The sequence below is a fragment of the Rhynchophorus ferrugineus genome, unplaced genomic scaffold, assembly GCF_030347505.1.
Source record: "Rhynchophorus ferrugineus isolate W39M unplaced genomic scaffold, kcgeb_rfMv2 rfM3, whole genome shotgun sequence".
NCBI classification, from domain to species: domain Eukaryota; kingdom Metazoa; phylum Arthropoda; class Insecta; order Coleoptera; family Curculionidae; genus Rhynchophorus; species Rhynchophorus ferrugineus.
The window spans coordinates 4,199,655-4,220,296 of NW_027472582.1; the positions used below are offsets into that span (position 1 = coordinate 4,199,655).

The 20,642-nt window shown below is 30.0% G+C and overlaps 1 protein-coding gene across 1 annotated transcript in view; it reads right to left on the minus strand.

Annotated features, from left to right (window-relative positions):
• Actbeta (inhibin subunit beta) overlaps positions 1-20,642 on the minus strand; it is a 110,688-nt gene that overhangs the window by 13,323 nt on the left and 76,723 nt on the right. The window contains exon 5 of the mRNA XM_076398898.1: positions 1,163-1,374. Within this exon, the coding sequence (XP_076255013.1) occupies positions 1,163-1,374 (212 nt within the window). The remainder of the gene's footprint in view (positions 1-1,162; positions 1,375-20,642) is intronic.

Below are 20,642 nucleotides of genomic sequence, written 5' to 3' on the forward strand. Positions count from 1 at the left end.
AAGCTAAACCACAGGGAAGAGTATTGTGGTCAAATTACCTACTCTACACATACACCACAAATGGAAAATATCACTATGAATGGCTACACTTGCTGATGATACTGCAATTTACAACCAACATTATAACAGGCAAGTAACAAAATAAATAATTGGAATCAATCATGGAAAATATAAATTAACGAAAGCTGTTCTGTGTATTTACAGTTTACGTATAATCAATACGATCTAATTATAGCATCAACAACAATAAATAAATAATTGTAGTGTAGCCAGATGCATGACTTATTATTTATACCAAAACCTTCAAATCAAACTATCATTCACGAAATCAAGAGAATCACAAGGAGGAGACTACATTCTAATGTCAATATCGAAGTATTACAACTTATGGATAACACCAGTGTAGAACGCAGACTCAAAAGTATTAAACTATTCGATCTAGATAGTATACTAAAGTGAGGTACATTTAGTAGAAAATCAGCAATGTTATTATATAAATATTATTTCACCCTATACTAAGAGAGAGCTATATACCAAGATCTAAATTATTGTAAAGACAATTTGTAGGTTAGACTGCACCGACTAATGACAAAGTAATAAATAATTATAACAAAAATATTACCTAACCATGACTATGAGATCATAGAGCACTTAGTCATATCTCGCTATTATGCTATTTATTAACGCTATAAAATAAAAAATACAAAAACATGACATGCGCAAAAAGCGAGTTGATTGAGTTGAGTTAAAAGCAATTACAAAATTGATAATTCGACAACAATTTCGTGAAGGCCTCGACACTTAAACAATGTCCTATATGTGCAAGCATTAGCTTCATTCAAAAATGGTTGCAAAGTACAAAAAAAATCCAAATGGTGTAAAACAATAGATCTCAGGATGCTAATCACGTTTCAACATTAACCAACCTCAGATGAAGCTCATTTTCATTTTGATGAATATGTAAGTAAACAAAAATACTGACTCTTTATTCCAATTATGTTATTTACAATAATTAGTAAACATTATTTCCATGGATGGCTTATTTTTATGATCAACTCGTTATATTTAGACACCTTATATATTACATCATAATATCTATCTTTTGATAGAATAAGTTTACATAATTTCGCGAGAACGATTCATTATCGTTGGTGGTGCTTACCTTAGAACTAAGGGTAACTGATTCGGGTAACCTATTAGATATGACTTTAAACACATAAATGTCTGTCACTCGACATTTCGTCGTCTGCTTCCTGACGATGTCGGCCTTCAGCCATAGGACGGCCTCCCTCACCCGAAAATCCTGGCCAATATGGCCCCCGGATTCGGGCGTCACCTGGAACTCCAGCAGGCGGTTCTGGTTCACCCAGGAACCTGTAAAGAAATATAGAAATATTATACAGGATGTTAGTATTTATAATTTTCACGTTTAATTCAGAGAAATAGGTACAATAGGTTTTTTTTTGTAAAATACTTAAATTGGATATGCATAGTATAATCTTAATTTCTAAAATAATTAATTATTATTTCTCTATTACTTGCATCGATACGTACAGGCGGGTACAGAATGAATACATCAGTATGTATTTCATAAATTAAAATAAAACTAAACTACTTACTAGCTAAAGTTAAGAATAACATTTATACATTATACAAGTTCGTGTAGTTTGCTTCACTTCAATTGCGCCTTGCTGTAATTTAGTAAACTTATTTCATATTTTAATACGAAATATTGTATCACTTAGTAAATCAATTTGATTTCGATAGTTAGTTAGTTTGATATCTTAGTTCAACCCCATATTTGCCATATAAAAATCCAGATTAGCTTTTAATTTGACTAATAAACTACTCTCTTTGATTTTAGATCGAATTCTAATCATCCGCCGACTAACCACTACAGTTGTTTGACTTTGAATCTTGTCTAATATGATGTTATATGTTTCATTAAAATATTTTCTAGCTTTTAACCAATTTTATTGGTACTTTAATGACAATTAATTTTAATGGTTTATTTATTCGAATAGTCTAATCGAAGTTAACTCTTGATGATCAATTCGATTTTTATTGAACGAAAAAATTCCTTATTACTAAAATAAACGGAATAATAAACATCATCCCCAGGCATGTTGTTAAAAGACTTAGAGGTAATATTTATTCAGAATCTCCGACTTTATTTTCAACAAGGTCTTTTGAACCATTACTTCTAGTTAGCTCAGTACTGGAAGATGTAAACGACTAGACGGGACATAAAAATAAGGGAGACAGTCTTGACCGTAACCAACTGTAGATATAATCGATATATGAGAGAAAATACGGCTGTTTTTTTTATACACAAAAAACGAATTGCACTTGTGGTAAAAGTTTTTCGATGGAGTACAACCGCAAGTAAGAAATCTGGCAGACCTGACTCTGCAGATATCCTGCGATAAAATTATATTGCAAACCATTTACCATCGGTTCCCGAATTTAGCAGAGGGAAAATGAACTGCGGTACAATCATTTTATTAGTATATTCGATCAGCCTCTTTTTCTCCTCGTTTCTTATGGAAGTTGAGTGAACCAATAAGCAATGATGACACCAAGGTATGAGGGTTGTGTCATACGTTTCTGGTGCTTGCTAGAAAACTACGTGTTTAGGTATCAAGCATATATTATTTTATTTAAATTTTTGTATTTTCGTACGAAATATGGTTACTTTATAACAGTTTAAAGTTACTGATTTGCTACATTTAGAGTGAATGATTTCTTGGATTTTGAGGAGCCAAAATAATCGCTAGAGACAAAGTATGGTAAATATGATGGATACGAAAATTTGAGAACAATAAATCGAACAAGTGCGGTGGAATTAGTATAAGATTGCTTAGTACCGTCATAATATGTTGTTGTTCTTGTATAATTAAATAGGTGTCTCTAAAATAGAATTGCTGTTAGACTTTATTAAAATTATAACATTCGAGTATTAGTTTCAGCTATATACAAGTGACGAAGAACCATGTAAAACAAAAAAATAACTTGCAATAACTATTAGTTGCACATCCATAGAAGTCTACAATTTATTTTGAAATAAAGACGAATCAAGAGATTATCAAGTGATATTTTCTTTCATCGTACTGTAATAACTTTTTACTATTCATATAGCTCTCCATGGTATTTATTAGTATAATCTCTTCAATATCATAGCTTCAACGAAATTGAAGAATCCTATGACAGTCAGAGTTTTATCTATACTTAATGGGATTTAGGAAAATTATATCTCATGAGACATCGCTGGCACCCATTTTATTGGCAGTAATTAATCATATGACCAAGAGTGCCCTATTAGATATCAATGTATTACGTTAATATCAAAGAGTTGAAGAAAGATATTGTTTAAAACAATATTATAATGTTATTATACAAAAGATGTTTATTAAATGTTCTTTAAAACTAAGTACAGCAATAACTCCAAGAAGTAAACATTGCTAATTCTCATAATCCATTGTCCGGATTTTTGTTTGTTGCTTGTCATACTAACATGTCTTCTTTTAGCATTTTTTCTCTCCAATACTAAAAAGTACTTAGTCACAAGTAGTTCTATATTGTAGTTCACTTCTTTATATATATATATATATATATATATATATATATATATATATATATATATATATATATATATATATATAAATTATGTTGAATAAAAAACTAATTATACCTGTTATATTTTAAGTGAAAAATATGGACCAATAGGAGATATTATAAATTATTAATAGTAATTTATTAATATTTTAAATAGATAATAAATATTGAGATGTTAAATAATACAATAAAACTTGCAATTATATGAAAATTTTTTTCTTTGAACCTATTATAAATTAATTTAGTTATTTAATTTATAGATCTAAGTTTTGAGAAATGAATAGTTCATTTAATGATTATAAATACATTACTTTAATATAATATATAAATTGTATAAAATAAAGTATCTAATTACGTTCATTATTGTTTAAATTAATACACAAATATGTATTATTTCATCTAACACTCGTTATTTATGATTATAACAAAACAAGTAAATAAAAGTTATATTTACTGATGCTCTGAAATGTTTGCAGTTCTGAAAATAAATTTACTCATGACTCTTTTGTGATACCGTTCAGTAATGTATTAATTTAATGTTGTTAATAGTTTGTTGATTATTAAAACTTAATATAATTTGATTTAATTAAATACCATTTAAAAAAGTTTAGAGAGTGTATAAAGGAATTTGTAATTCTAATTAATGTTATATACCATATATATATATATATATATCTGATCTTATATTGATATTGAAAATATTATAAAATTAAGGTTTTTAATATTCATATAACATTTTTATGTTGTTCCTTTTAGTCTTATCATGACAGAAACATGATACTTTATAAAGTGTAGTATTCATTAGTATATTACAAGAACGAAGAAGTTTATGTTAAAATAACACATTCATATATACTAAATAAAGGGTAATTTTGGGACGAGTTAAGTTTGTTTATTTATAACTGTACTAAACAGTATGTCAATTTTCCTAATGCTTTTGATTATGCCCAGAATGTCATTACCACTGCAACACAACAACATTCCAAAACGAAGTTAGGTATTAATCGATAAATTCCGAATTTCGCACTTAATTAAAATTGAATCTATCTGGCGAGCCATTAGGCCTTTAACAGTTCAATAAACCCTCAAATTATTTTCGACTAAAATCCTCTATAATTATATCACAATTATGATTAGTAATAATTTAATTAATAGCTTTAATTATAATGTATCAAAAGAAAAAAATCTTAACCTACACATCAGTTTTGATTTGTTAACAAACATTCGACGATTGACCAGGTGCAGAGAAAAACAGACGTAATTGCAAAAGACTATGGAGGTGAAAAGGTAAGTTCCTAGAGGATATCTTAGATGCTGTACAAGCCTTTGATAAGGTATGGCATGATGGTCTTCTTTATAAATTACAGAAAATGTTCTTAATCTTTATAAATTTCCTTCTTTATAAATCACAGCCACAATCTTTAGAGAACAAGTCAAACAAGAGGAGACCTACTCTACAATAAAAGAAACTAAAGCAGGTGTACCACAAGGAAGTGTATTGGGACCAATTCTTTATCTACTCTAACATAGCTGCGATATACCACAAATAGAAAATACAACGTTGGCAACATTTATTGTTGATGTTGGAAAAAATAGCGAAGAAGTAACACAGAAATTATATCAGACAAGTGATAAATTTGATCTTGAGAAATGTATTGTAATGAGGATACGCATTTAGTAGAAAAACAACAGTGTTAATACATAAACATTATTACACCAGAGATTAAGATTGGACCGATGGGTCCTCCAAGATATATACATATATTTCAGTTATTGTAAGGACAAATTGTGATCAACGACGAGAACGAAGAATAAAGGAATTATATATATATATATATATATATATATATATATATATATATATATATTAATTCTGATTATCATCATTATCACATTATCATATAACTATATCATATCAATAATCACTAATTGCCATTCACCATTGCAATTAATAAATTTAAGTATTCAGTTATTGAATTGTTTTAATCAGTTAGCGATAGCCACATGTCATCAATTGAAATAATTGGTCAGAAGAAAAAATGTCGGGTGAATGCTGGTAAATAGCAGGGTTTGCTGTTATAAAGGATATAGGAGGTTATATTTCCTTAGTACACATGGTTTAGTTCAATCATTTTGTGTTCTACTAATAATCAAAACCTCTATAACCAAATAAGAATAATGAGAAGGTATGTTTACTATCCAAAGAAATATTCAGAAATTCTGTCAGCAGTTTGCTGCAGTTTTATTAAGGGTGGGAAAAGTGACTTCAACTAATAATAATTAATATGATTTGACGAACTGAACCATGGTTTAGATTTTTTTTAGAAATAAAGAACATTAAATAGCTCCAATCATACAGTACAAAATATTAAACCTGTTTGATCAAAATCCAGCATTAATTGGCGACTTCATAGCCTAAGCCTTTAGCCCTAGTCATAGCCCTAGCCTTTTGGTGACCTAACTAATGTATTAGGAAGAATACATTTATTAAATATAATTTTATGAAGAACATGTACACATACATTAACAGAAGAATGTGAGGAGAAACAAAATTACTTGACAAAGAAATATAGGATCGAAGGAAACAAAAATTAAATGCAAATGCTCTCCAAAGAAAGTAAAATATATTACTTGGATACACAATTGTAAACTAGGTATAGTCGTACTCCATGGTATACTACTACATATAAAAGGCGCATACTTTACCTCATATGAGATAGGGAAAATAGTTCGTTGTAAATATATTAAAACAACCGTAACCCATAAACTATTGTTGTTGATAATTAGGGTTAGTTTAAGTTTTTTAATAATATGTATGAAGAACTTAAACGAAGAACTAAGATATTGAAGTAAATGTACTACAATGTTAAAATAAATTATATTATATGGCTTTATTTCTATTTCATTAGTTTATTTGATGCGCCAACATCGCGATGTTGTGACGTCATAAATTTTAATGAGGCGCATTGGGTGTTTTATTGGAAATAATCTATAGACCAATGAGGTACACAAGCCGAAATATCAGATCCCGTGTGTTCCACTTAACCAAAAAAACGGACAGACAGACAATTTACAGTATCGAACACATATTCTGATTCGATTCAAGGTCAGTGCAACACGGATAACCCTTCATCCCCGGGCCGGAATCAATCCCATTCAATTATTTATAAGACTCCAATATGAATAAGTGAAGCTCCCGAAAAGTTCGGCGCGGTACAGACGTAGAAAGCCGAGATAGAAAAACAATCGGCCGAGACGCAAATCGTTCCGGACTAACCCGAAGAAATTTATTCTTGTTATTGCATTTTTGACATTCCGTCCGATAAAGTTTATTCGTTCGTCTCGTTTTTGTGTGTGTGTATGTGTGTGTGGGGCCGACCGAAATGATGGAACAGGGAAAGGGTTTCCTTAATTGTTTCTCTTTTGTTATTCGCAAGTCGATATTCAGGGAAAAATTATTTTCATATTTGTTTAAAACAAATCTTTAACTGAGTTAATATTAAAACTAGAACTTCTGAACATTGAAATATATTTTAAGACATGCGAATAAATAACAATCAGTGGGGGCTAAACTAAAGGCGTAGAGCTGAACGATATTTTAAATATTTTATTTCAAAAAAATTATATTTCAAAGTCTCCTTTGTACCAACAAGGGTTTATATGAACTGGACCTACAGTTTAACGTGGGCTCTGAACCACGGTCCTTGACGTTAAGCCTACCAACTGTTGAGTGACCAACTTACAAATCATCCCAGAAGATATCCGGTCTTACCCAGCCCGGTTTCTGGCGTGACTGGGATCATTTTCCTTGTCGGATTTTACACTCTTGCCTAGGACAATCACAAATTATAAATAATCACAAACATAAATTTACGACCATACCCCAGCAGGATTCGAACCCGCGACTATCGCCACAGTCGCCAAATGAGGGCCGTGCTGTCGCCTTTACCACTGCGCCGACCAAGCCGGCTTATTTAAATTTAAATTTTAAATATTACATATTTGTCGAATAATATTCTGTATAACACATAAGTCAGTAAGTTTCCAGTCTTTTTCCTAGTATTAGTTTTCAAGTTACACCGTATTTAGAAACTAATGTTCGAGCCCGACTGATTGATACTTTTACGGAAGTTCGAGAATATAACGTTAATGCTGAAAGATCACTGTTGAGAACGGCGCTTTATATCTCTAGCTCTTTATCTCTCTAGAGTGTCTAGCTCAGACACTCCTCCATCTCACGTAGTCAGAATTGTATTATATAACTCCTTCCCTAAACAAACGACCACAGATGTACGTTGTCGTTATTCCGCCTGGATAGCTTTTAGTTATTTAGAAGTAATGTTTGAGTATCGTTTACCATCGTCCGCCAGTTTGAATTTGATGATCTTCCAAATGGTCTTTTTACCCAAATTTCCATGGTATCTCTTTGTAGAAAAACCGTTCTTCCCTTAGCCTTAATGACTCCAGATTCCAATAATCTACTGCCAAGAAATACTGCTGCTGCAATCCGAATTTGGTGGCCGTTCACTCTAAACCGCAATCTTATGTTTAAATTGCAGTAAACTATATTAATTGACAGCAACTTCAAACCGCCTTTGATGGATTTACAGACAGGTGTTTTTTAAAGCCTGAACGTGTCTTATTTGGAACAGTTTTTGGCTAGTGCTAGTTGAACACCTTCAATCCAATTTTTATGACCTTACCTTAGCTTCAGCTACAATACTTTTGGCCAAACTTGACTTAGCTACACCAAGAAATGCTTCTAGTAAGTGCGAAACGACTGTCAAGCTAGAGTCAGCTTGTTTTGTATTCTTGATAATTAATTTGATGCCAGTTAATTGAATGAAATAAGTTAATGAATTTAAAAGAGTACAACTATGATCTGTCCGAATTCTACCCACTGCGCCGGTTATGTACGGTCACCAAAGGTAGACTGCAGTATCAGCAGTTACTAATACTCGGGAACCAATTCTTTATAGGGTACATACGTACAACAATATCTAGAAATGATCATTTACCTTGCGGTGTTCAGTATTATTCCCAAAAGTTTAAAATTGTCGTTATATCTGAATTTGCACAGTACAGTTTGTATGATTTACATCTAGGTTTGATTCTTTCATACCCTTTTTAGGGACATCGTTGGGTCTTCAATAGACGGTGAAGGATTTTTATATATTTCCTATATAAAACCGTACCATATATATGATATGGTTTTCTTTGAGATTGTTTATGCCAAAATATTGTGTTGGCTTTCTTTTTCACGCTATCTGAAGACACGCTATCTGATGAGGTTTCAGCTATCCGTTCTTTATATTTTAAACTGGTGAGGAAACTAGCAGAATTTGAAGTTGAAGATGACCCCTGTAGCTTATGAAAGAGTGCATAAACTTGATCTTTTCATATGCCATATTGAGATTTTAATTATACAATAACTAACTTTTTGTTTCTAATTTCTAATAAAGATAAAGTAATAACTATAATAAAGAGAGATGATATGTGGATCTATATATTAGTTTTAAAGGATTTTTTAATATAAAGCTCTATTGTGACGTATTGTTCATCGATAGATGCTACTTTTCTCAGCTTTCATCTCAGCTCAGCTCAAAAGAACGAAGTATCTTTTGGAACTAACACGCATTGACCCATTTTCTTGATACCTCCATAAGAAGTGAAAAGCTACCCATACAGGTGGCTATTTATATGTCGAGAACAGGTTCCACAAAGACCAAGATCTGGAGAATACGGTGGGTGGCGTAGCAGTTCGCATTTCAAGTTCGTCGTTCGTACTCCGGTCGTTTTTCGCTCAGAATTCGGCTCAAACGCATCAGTTGTAGTCGGTAGCGATCTCCATTGATGGTTTCATTAGATTTTAGCAGTTCATTGGATTTGTATTCACACCGAGTTAAACCCACTTACTTTGCCGTGGAGTTTTGATGCATATCGAGGTGCACCCATGATTTTTTGGAATGTGATCGCTTGTTATCGTAGTGAATCCACTACTCACCACGAATAAAAATACGATGCAAAAACATTTCCAGTTTTGCCGTTGAAATAGTACTTCATACATGGCAAACCAAACCGCTTTAGAGCTTTTAGATCATTACTATACGATTCAACTGATTGGAAATAGTTTCTTACGTTACTTTTGCAGTTACTACTGACTTGAATTTTACATAGATCGTCATCGAGTAATGCCTTCAAATCCCCATCTTCATTGTTTTCAGTCTGTCCAGAACGCTCTTTGTATTCGGCGTCAAAATCACCACTTTTAAAAAGACCGAACTAGTAAAACCTGCCAGTTAGGCTTCAATATAACTTAATATATATAGCTGTTTGCAAATGTACCCTATGCGATTTAATACATAATAACACCATCTGTTGTAAATCCATTAAAATTAATTTATAGTTAATAACTGTAAGATCTGAGTGGAGCTATTATAAGGCTTGAGACACTTAGGATTATTAATTACACATAATGAAAAGGCAAGCTTAAATATAATCTGAATATAATTTTGAAGTTACATTATCTCTAAATGGAATCGAGACATTACATAGTAGACATTAGAGACAAAAGGAATTATTGATGCCTTGTCATCGTGCCTTGAGTTATTCTTCAATTGTCTTACAGTAACATTACAAGAATGTTGAGTACTCAATCATATAACCAGGTTCCAAGTTAAGGAAATATACTAAGCCTTCGAGAGCTTTAAAACTAAACTACGCGAAACTTTTGAATAAAAAGTAGCATCTATAGTCTATTCAAAGTTTATTTGTATATGAGTCATCAAGATGTTTAATGTATTGCCTGCCACACGTTGACGTTTTACAATCAGACAATATTTTCCTTCCCATTTTATTCTAGTTAAAAAGAGACATAATGCTGTCTGATTAGTTCGAACACGTAAAGGCCTGTCAAAGTCGTCCGGTTATCAAACGTATGCAAAATTCTTGAAAGCAACAGCAATTAGAGATTATAACTCTAACCTATAAACTATTTTGATTGTATTACAATGTTAAAATAAATTATGTTTGATAACATTTTTGTTTTGTTACATTAATTAAACTAGAATTTCGTTATATGTCAAAGCTAAATTGAACTAAAATTAAGAATTGACGCGGCAACATTGCGACGTTTTGACGTCACAAATTTCGATGACGCTTATAACAATTATCATTTCCTGACTATCACACATGGCACAATTATCACACCCTGACTAACGATATTTTCTATAATAAGACCAAAAGTTGTAATAAGAAAAATTAACTTATATTTCATTTATAGATTTACAATGTCATATAAAGTGGATAATGCACGCCATAACTCCGCCGGATTATTGAATCCCAACAGTAAGCTCCCTCATATATAGTTTTTGTTCATTTTTTCTCCTGTCATCCGCGATTGATTTATTCATATTTCCGTTAAAACTTCCAATCAGTTCGGCAAAAGTTTACTACGCTTTTTCAGTCGCTGTCCAAGCTAAAATATCTATTTTTAAGTTTTATTGGAAAGTTCCGAGACTAAGATCGATCCCATAAAGTCTGGCATAGACCATAGGTAAGCAGATATAATATTAGGTATATGCAAAACTTTAACAAACCGTTTTTTTTTCTTCAGGTTGCTGGATACTCTTAGGACCTTAGGACAATAAATCAACTCGTAAATGGTTTTTTGTTGTTGTTATGTATGATTTGTTTCTATTTCCTGTTGTTTGCTAAATTGTTTAGAGGTTTTATACAAATACTTTATTTTAAAGAATCAGATCACCCTAATTATATTAGACAACTTTTTTTTTTAAACAAATTTGTCAACCTCAGTTGTAATACTTTTTGTTAGGTGCTCTCATATAATTTAATAGTGATATTTAATGGGTATGCATATATATATATATATATATATATATATATATATATATATATATATATATATATATATATATGTGTATACATATATATATATATTGATAAATAATTATATATTGTTATATTTTCTCTTTTTTATTTTCAAAATTATTTTAAAAAATATCTCCATATTACACTTTTTAATATTCTGATATAGGTCTGAAGAGAACTACTAGAATAACTTGTTATTCAAGATAGTGTATTTTATTTGTTGTATATTCTTTAAATATACGTATAATTTTCAACAACTGGCAACGTTGCAAATTGAAGCCCTTGTACGCATGTGGGGATTCTCGAGAACTAAACTCTTGTCTAACAACATAACCTAAAAGTTAAATTTGATTGTTCAAGTAGTGAAATAAATTAAAAAATAAGCATTTTCTCTGGCATATCGGAACTGGTATATATTCAAAATATGTATTATATTCTCAAGTATACGAATTATTTACTATATATAGGACTATAACTTTTTATTATTATTGTAGTGTTTATATATTGATAAATAATTACATATTGTTATATTTTCTCTGTTTTATTTTCAAAATTATTTTAAAATGAAAAATATTTTTCAAAATGTCTCCATATTAGACTTTTTTATATTATATGAGACAAAATATTTTAGTTTTGGTCTGAAGAAAACTATTAGAATAACTTGTTATTCAAGATAGTGTATTCTTTTTGTTGTATATTCTTTAAATATACGTATAATTTTCAACAAGTGGCAACGTTGCAAATTAAAATCCTTGTACGCATGTTGAGGTTCTCGAGAACTAAACTCTTGTCTAACAACATAACCTAAAAGTTAAATTGGATTGTTCCAGTAGTGAAGTAAATTAAAAAATAAGCATTTTCTCTGGCATATTGGAACTAGTATATATCCAAAATATGTATTATATTCTTCAAGTATACGAATAATTTACTATATATAGGACTATAACTTTTTTATTATTATTGTAGTGTTTATATATTGATAAATAATTACATATTGTTATATTTTCTCTGTTTTATTTTCAAAATTATCTTAAAATGAAAAATATTTTTCAAAATGTCTCCATATTAGACTTTTTTATATTATATGAGACAAAATATTTTAGTTTTGGTCTGAAGAAAACTATTAGAATAACTTGTTATTCAAGATAGTGTATTCTTTTTGTTGTATATTCTTTAAATATACGTATAATTTTCAACAAGTGGCAACGTTGCAAATTAAAATCCTTGTACGCATGTTGAGGTTCTCGAGAACTAAACTCTTGTCTAACAACATAACCTAAAAGTTAAATTGGATTGTTCCAGTAGTGAAGTAAATTAAAAAATAAGCATTTTCTCTGGCATATTGGAACTAGTATATATCCAAAATATGTATTATATTCTTCAAGTATACGAATAATTTACTATATATAGGACTATAACTTTTTTATTATTATTGTAGTGTTTATATATTGATAAATAATTACATATTGTTATATTTTCTCTGTCTTATTTTCAAAATTATTTTGAAATGAAAAATATTTTAAAAAATTTCTCCATATTACACTTTTTTATATTATATTAGACAAAATATTTTCGCTTTGGTCTGAAGAGAACTACTAGAATAACTTGTTATTCAAGATAGTGTATTCTATTTGTTGTATACTCTTTAAATATACGTATAATTTTCAACAACTGGCAACATTGCAAATTGAAACCCTTGTACGCATGTGGGGATTCTCGAGAACTAAACTCTTGTCTAACAACATAACCTAAAAGTTAAATTTGATTGCTCAAGTAGTGAATTAAATTAAAAAATAAGCATTTTCTCTGGCATATTGGAACTAGTGATGAAAACTCGATCTACTATGACAGTTCCAAGTGCAAAAAGTCACAGCGGCTTATCTACATCGACACTGAAGCGGAATATTCATAGCCATAAAGTCTTACTGTGCATGTGATGGGATCAGTAATGTGTTGTGTATTATAAGCTGCCAAAACCGAAAGAAACTGTTATTGCGGTTGCTTGCCAACGCCAATTGAACAAAATTACTTACTATATTAAACAATATATTATATATTTCATATTATGGCACAATATTAAAATTTGAGTATGAGGTTCCGACAACGAATATTAAAAAAGGGTAAATATTCATTACATATACATTATCGATCAATTTTACCAAAATTTCTAGCTGTTATTTTTGTTTTAATTTCATCGAAAATTAACATAAGATATGTCGACAATCAATCTTTAATATGTTCATACCATTACAGATTTTTTTTGAACCACAACATCATAAATTTTAACTCTTTCTCTACTGCCTTTTTTTCGCCATTTTTTTAATCGCCACAGAATCGAGTCGATGTTTGATTAATTTCTTTTTAAATTGTTTTAATATTGATATAAATATCCTGGAAATTTTAATATTGAATATTGTCAAGAAATATTGAATACGACTAGTAAAATAGCTAGATATTAAAAATGTTATTAACATATCTGTCTTTTTCCATCGAATATGTGTACTAAAAAATAAGCAATCTAAATATATTTTATTTAACTCATATTATATATCAACACTATTCTTTTGTTATCGTGTAATACTTTTTTTACATATTTTAAAGTCTCCTTTTACCAACTATGGGTTTATCTGGACTGGAACTACAGTTTAACGTGGGCTCCGAACCACGGTCCTCAGCATTAGGGCTACCGACTGGCGAGTGACCAACTTTAGAAATCATCCCAGAAGACATCCGGTCTTACCCAGCCTGGTTACTGACGTGACTGGGGTCATTTTCTTTGTCGTATTTTACCAAGCCGGTTACTGTTTGCCTGAACTAGTCTATAGATAATGACCGGCATACCTTTTGGTGCTTGATAAATCTCAAATTGTTTCTTAATATTTGATGACTCTAGTTAAAAATTCAAAAAACAATAAAAAGTCAGAATTAGAAACAGGTTACTTCTCAAAGAAGTTATTTCGAAGAAAAATGTGATAATGGTGGACCATTCTTGCCAGTAAATTGTGTTAGAAAGGTGTGTTAACAATTAAGTTGCTGCGATTTTTATTGCAAATATTTTTTAGCGTGTTGTGGTTGCCGTGAACATTAGTAGAGAATTAGATTCACCAATGTTATTGAATTTTAATGTTATTTGGAAAAGGTTATAGCTGAAATCAAAATATATCTTGTTTGAAGCCTATAGCAGAGTTAATAATGTTATAGTTTTTTTTAATTTCCTATAAAATGTATATAAAATGTAAATATAAAATTCATTAATTACAAATATTGAAAAATCAGAGAAAGTTCGAGTAATAGACTCTCATTTTGATGATATTCCTCATAAATCATGTCAATCGTCATGTCAATCGATCAACACCATCCATCACCATGTGATACCCTTGAACAGGGTTGAACAAGAACAGAGCACATTTTCCCCATCAGAGGATTTTTTAGAAAACCTTAAATAAAAATAACCCTAAATAACAAAAATAAACTGTCTTCTATTTAATTAAACTTCCCGTAAACTTTCGAACACCCTATATAAGTAAGTAATAAATTATACGTATGAGACTAAAGATATTGGACAGGGTATTTGGCATTAAAAGTATATTCCAGTAAGGTCGCAATCATCCTTGTATTGATGGATTGCTTTCAATATCGTATCACTGAATTTCTTGTACATTTATGCAAAATTATCATAATGTTTTAAAATAAAACTGTGCCAAAGCCATTGAGAGATAGAGGCACTTAAAAAAAATAAATAAAAAATAAGTAAAAGAAACGATTTTCTAATTAATTAAACAAACTGTAAACTTTCGAACACCCTATATAAGTAAGTAATAAATTATATGTATTACACTAAATGATATTTCACGCGGAAACTAGATGAATCGAAAACGGAGTAGGCGTCGGTGGGACCGCGGAGCGTCCATTTAGACGAATTGAATTTTTTTTTGACGTACGCCGTCCTATTCCCTGGCGAACGTCATTTTTTGTCGGTGGGTTTGTTATTATTTTTTTTTAGGTGAGATGGAAACCGTCGCCGTTCAGATCAGTTCTTTCGGAAAACATTTAAAATGCTCGTATCACGCGTGTGGGCGTTTTAATTACTTATTCCAGAGGATTCGCCTGACGACGTCCTTTCGTGTGCCGTGTTTTTTCGCGGTATCTTTTAGGGTCGGTGAAAGAAAGCCGCCGAGAAGTGGTGTTTTTTTTATTGGTGTGATTTGTGGCTGATATGGTTAATGGATTTTTTTCAGGGGTATGTACGTTAAATATTTTTATGCCCAGTTGGTAATCTTTTTATATATAATTATTCTGTGCGTGGGTATTTTATTGAACCTTTAAAGAATTGTACTGATTTTGATGAAATGTTTTGTGTATTTCGATGTGAATTCGAGAATGGTTTATAGGTAGAGTGAGACCCGGTAGATGGCAGCGATAAGGTTCTAGCAAACTTATTAAAATATTTTTGATTTCAACCGACGTATATCTGTCAGAGTGACATTTTAAATGTAAATGATTAAAATGAAAAATTATATTATGTTGATCTTATTTCTAAACTAAACGTAATACTTATAACCAGCGTTATAAACTACTGACTGAAAATAGTATTTCAGTTAAATGCAGGCTTCTTCCGTTTATCTTTTCGTAGTATCAGATGGAGATGTACGAATCCCTTCCGGTACTAATTTTGATTTTACTGATTCACTATTATGTACAGATCAATCAATTATAAATAATTTTAAATTGGCAATAACAATAACATAGTATAATAAAAGTAATTGGTTTATGTGCAAGTGCTTATTAATTTTTCAACCGTGTAAATGTAGAAATTCTTTATATTCCATTTGTTTGACTCGATTCTTGAACAGCAATGGAGTAATGGCCACTAAATATTTGTTCAATCTAATCCAATCAATCTTTATCAACTATTTAAGTATCGCACCTTTTTTAAATACAACAATAATTTGATTTATAGCTAATTATGCATATATTAAGATTATTATTCGATGAAACTTGAACAAAAGGACATTCAAAAGGCTTGAATATCGAAAAAATCAGTCAAAAAAGACCCAAAATTTGCCAAGATATCATAAATGCAGTCAAATTTTTTTTCTATTTATCAATCAAAATATTATTCTTTTTACATTCTTACATTATCAAAATCTTGAAAATAGAGTTCCAAATTGCAATATCTGTGAGATATGTACAATCTGTGGGACTGAAAATAGTGTCTGAATCAGTCGATAGTAAAAAGTAGTTAATTACTAAACAGTCGATTGTCTATAATGTATTCATTCATCCAGCCTCATTGATATTTGGTGACTTGGCCCTTGCATGAGATATAGTTTGTATTATGTAGTGTGTATTAATTTACACCTATATATTAAATAATAAAAATAACATTGCCAGCATAGGCTAATATTTTGAAATATTGTCATTGTCACATTGTTAATTTAAACTTAGAAATTTACTTATATTTCTTTATTGTGTATTTATTACAGCAAATTGCAACGTATTCGACAACAAAAGGGGAAATATCGGTCGGCGTACACATAATGCCGAAATAGTTCGTAGTATCTTCGACCTAATAGATTGAGATTTTTACTGTATAGAAACTGTGACCAATTTATTATTTCTCTACCATTTTGCAGATTGTTAACCAAAAAAATGCATTTGCATTCTTTAACTGATTGAAAGCTTGCCTCTACTAGCTTGTTTTATTCGAAAGAAAAACAAATTTGGTAATATTGGCAGTCACACTTGAATATAAAGTTGACATTCTAACTTTATCTCTAGACACTCTTCAATATTTTTTCAAAATTACTATGGTGTCATTGACAACTTTTATTTAATTATTATATAAGTATTAACTAACTCTACTAGTATTACTAACGTACTCTACTAACATCAGCTTTGTTTTCACTAAAACCATCAGGGTCTATATTGTTAGATCTCCAATAGACATTTTCTATATATAATTAAACTAGCGACCCGCCCCGGCTTCGCACGGGTGCAATGCTGATACTAAATTAAATACACTACAGAAAAAATATGAACCTTGTATATAAAAACATAGCGGCCCGCTCCGACTTTGCACGGGCATAAAATATATATGCCTATGTCACTCAATGAAAACATGATTAATATCGATCCAGTATTTTTGGTTCATTCATTACTGCCCTTGGCCTGCACGCATTAAATTTGGAGTAAAACAATTCCTCTTCCCCTATACTTACTATGAAGATTTCCTGCTATCTTTGGAATATCTAAATTCATACAATTTTTATAACATTACACATTTTTAAACGCAAATTTTAAATTTGTAATATCTCCGAAAATATTTGTTTAATTTACATGCTGTAAGGAACCATATTGATCTATATTAATTGCACACTGTATTTAAGGTACTTAATTCGATAAGGATTAATGCCGTATTGCTTAAAATAGCTTCGTAAATAAGCCATTTTCTCACGTAAAAAGTAAACAATAAAAATGGTTAATGTGGGTTATCCCTAAAAGATAAACATATACCATCGCGGACTTTTTTGTAGACCTTTTTATGGTGTACAATACTGTAGTACATTAATTTGATCTAACTCGTAGGGTTAGGCAGCGTTTTTGCTAATTGCTAAATAAGCCTAAAAAATAGGTTAATTTACGACATCATGTTAGAAACCTCTAAAATTAGCAATGTTGCCTTAGTATATTATGCATGTATTATACATATAAACCTTCCTCTTGAATCACTCTATCTATTGAAAAAAACCGCATCAAAATCCGTTGCGTAGTTTTAAAGATTTAAGCGCACATAGGGATATAGGGAGAGAAAAGGCGACTTTGTTTTATACTATGTAGTGATTTATATATATTTAAATGATATAATGTTAATCTTCGCTAGTTTATATGTGGATATTTTTAATTTTTTTTTTGTATGTTAGGCTTAATTAATAATGACCTTCCAATCAAACAATCAATACACATCGTCGAACGTATTGCCAAATTTAGTTTATAAAAACGTAAAATCTCTTTTAAACTCAGAACAATTATCTTTCTTATTTTACTAATTAGCATTACTCCAGTTAAAAAGAGACGAAGTGAAGCCTGATGCGTCCGAACATGTAAATAAAATTCAATTTGTGTTGATATTGGTCGACATTGTTATCATATGTCCATGTAGATGTAATAAAATAACTCTAATCTACAGACTATTAAGGCTGTTTAATTAACTGTAGTTTAACTTATAGAATATAAATGCGTTAGATATACTAATTGAAATAAATTATATTTTATAACGTTACCTTTGTATCATTATTCTCTATTAGCTCTATCAGAGATTACAGATATGAGATGTATAAAAACAGTGAGTAGTTTTCAATAGAAACATAATTTAATACAGCTATTTCAAAGGATATTTCTGTTAGTAAATAGGCTCTTTATTGAAACATAAAATGTTTAAAAACGCGCCTAGAACTCTAACTCATAGGTATAGAAAAGAGTTCTATGTAAATATAAACAAACACAACTGTATCCTACAAACTCTTCTAACTTTGTACTGTTGTAATCCTTCGATAATATATGTATTTGATTTACTATAATGTCAAAATAAATTATATTTGATAACAGTATTTTTGATTAATTACTTCATTTAGATTAGAATTTTGTTGTATGCCAAAGCCAAACTGTAGGATGTGCCAATTTAGAGGACGTATGTACAAAACTTCTTTGGAGTGACTATATATTATTACACCTTAAGTGTTATATTATATATATATATATATATATATATATATATATATATATATATATATTTAATAGTAATTTAGAATAATCCTTAGTTACTTAAATACATTACAAATTAAAATTGTAATATTCCGAATTTACAGATAATTAATTGTCAACTCTCAAAACACTTAAAAGTACTGACCTATAACGAGATGTTCGCGATTACCAAAAAAAAACGCCATATTTCATATGCGGGAATATAACGATCTCAACTAATGTAAAACAGACTATAAAACTTGACGTTAGAACAGTATATTATCTCATTTTATAGTCGCTATTCTATTATCTCCGTGGCGAAGGAGCCAAAACCAATAAGTTCTGCCCGACAAATATTGTTTCAACGATTTAACATTTTGAATTCAATTATAAATTGAAGCTGTTATCATTACTTGTCGAGTCAACGCCTATTTAAAGTGATATTGTTTTGGTTTAGAGTGGATTTTCAATAAAACCAAACCATAATGATGATTAGAGTAGTAAAAGTGATTTATTAAAAACTTGTTATTGGTTTGTTGGATTTAATATAGGATTTATTTCCAGAAATGTTTGTAAAATTAGTTAAAGAAAGAGATAGTATTCTTTTAATATGAACGAATATTATATTAGCTTATGAAAGAAATATTCCTATTGTAAAAAAAGTTATCTGAATTTTATTTCTAATTCATGAGAAATTCTTAAAATATGTTCTTCACTCTGATCAATTTTCGTATTAGATCCAATTCTTTCTTTATTGACTTGATGATATAAAATAATTTACAATAATTTATGACAAAATGTTATTAAAAGCTCATATAAATGGAAGTCAATAAATATAACTTTTGGGTGTATAGAACTATTAAGACATGCACAATATTAACAGTTCTGAGAATATCAATAAGTAACTATGAAAATCATGAAAAGTTACGAATATATAATTATTGAATGAAGTATTTTGTTAGTGAATAATTAGTTGTTTTCTGTTACGAAAAGTCACTATTTTAATATTATAAGTATATAAGAGTAGTTTTATAAGCAGTATCGTTTTTGGTGACAGATATTTTTATATTATTGAATACTCTTAATTTGAATTGAATACCTTAGAATGTCACAGATACTAAATCAATATAGAATCAGTGAAAGAATTCATAGAAGAGAAACAACTCATCGTGTGGTGGTCTTTACAGTATTGTAAATATACGTATGTATATTTTTAGCCATATTGGTACTTCGTTGCGGCAATTTTAAAGCTGATAAGGAGATTGCACCCAAATACTACAGGACTGACCACCTATATAGAGACCTTCAGGTACCCAGAGTCAGTCCAGAAATCAAGAGAACTGCAAGGGTCATGAGGTATTGCAAATTTTGGATACCACCAGAGCAGGTCACAG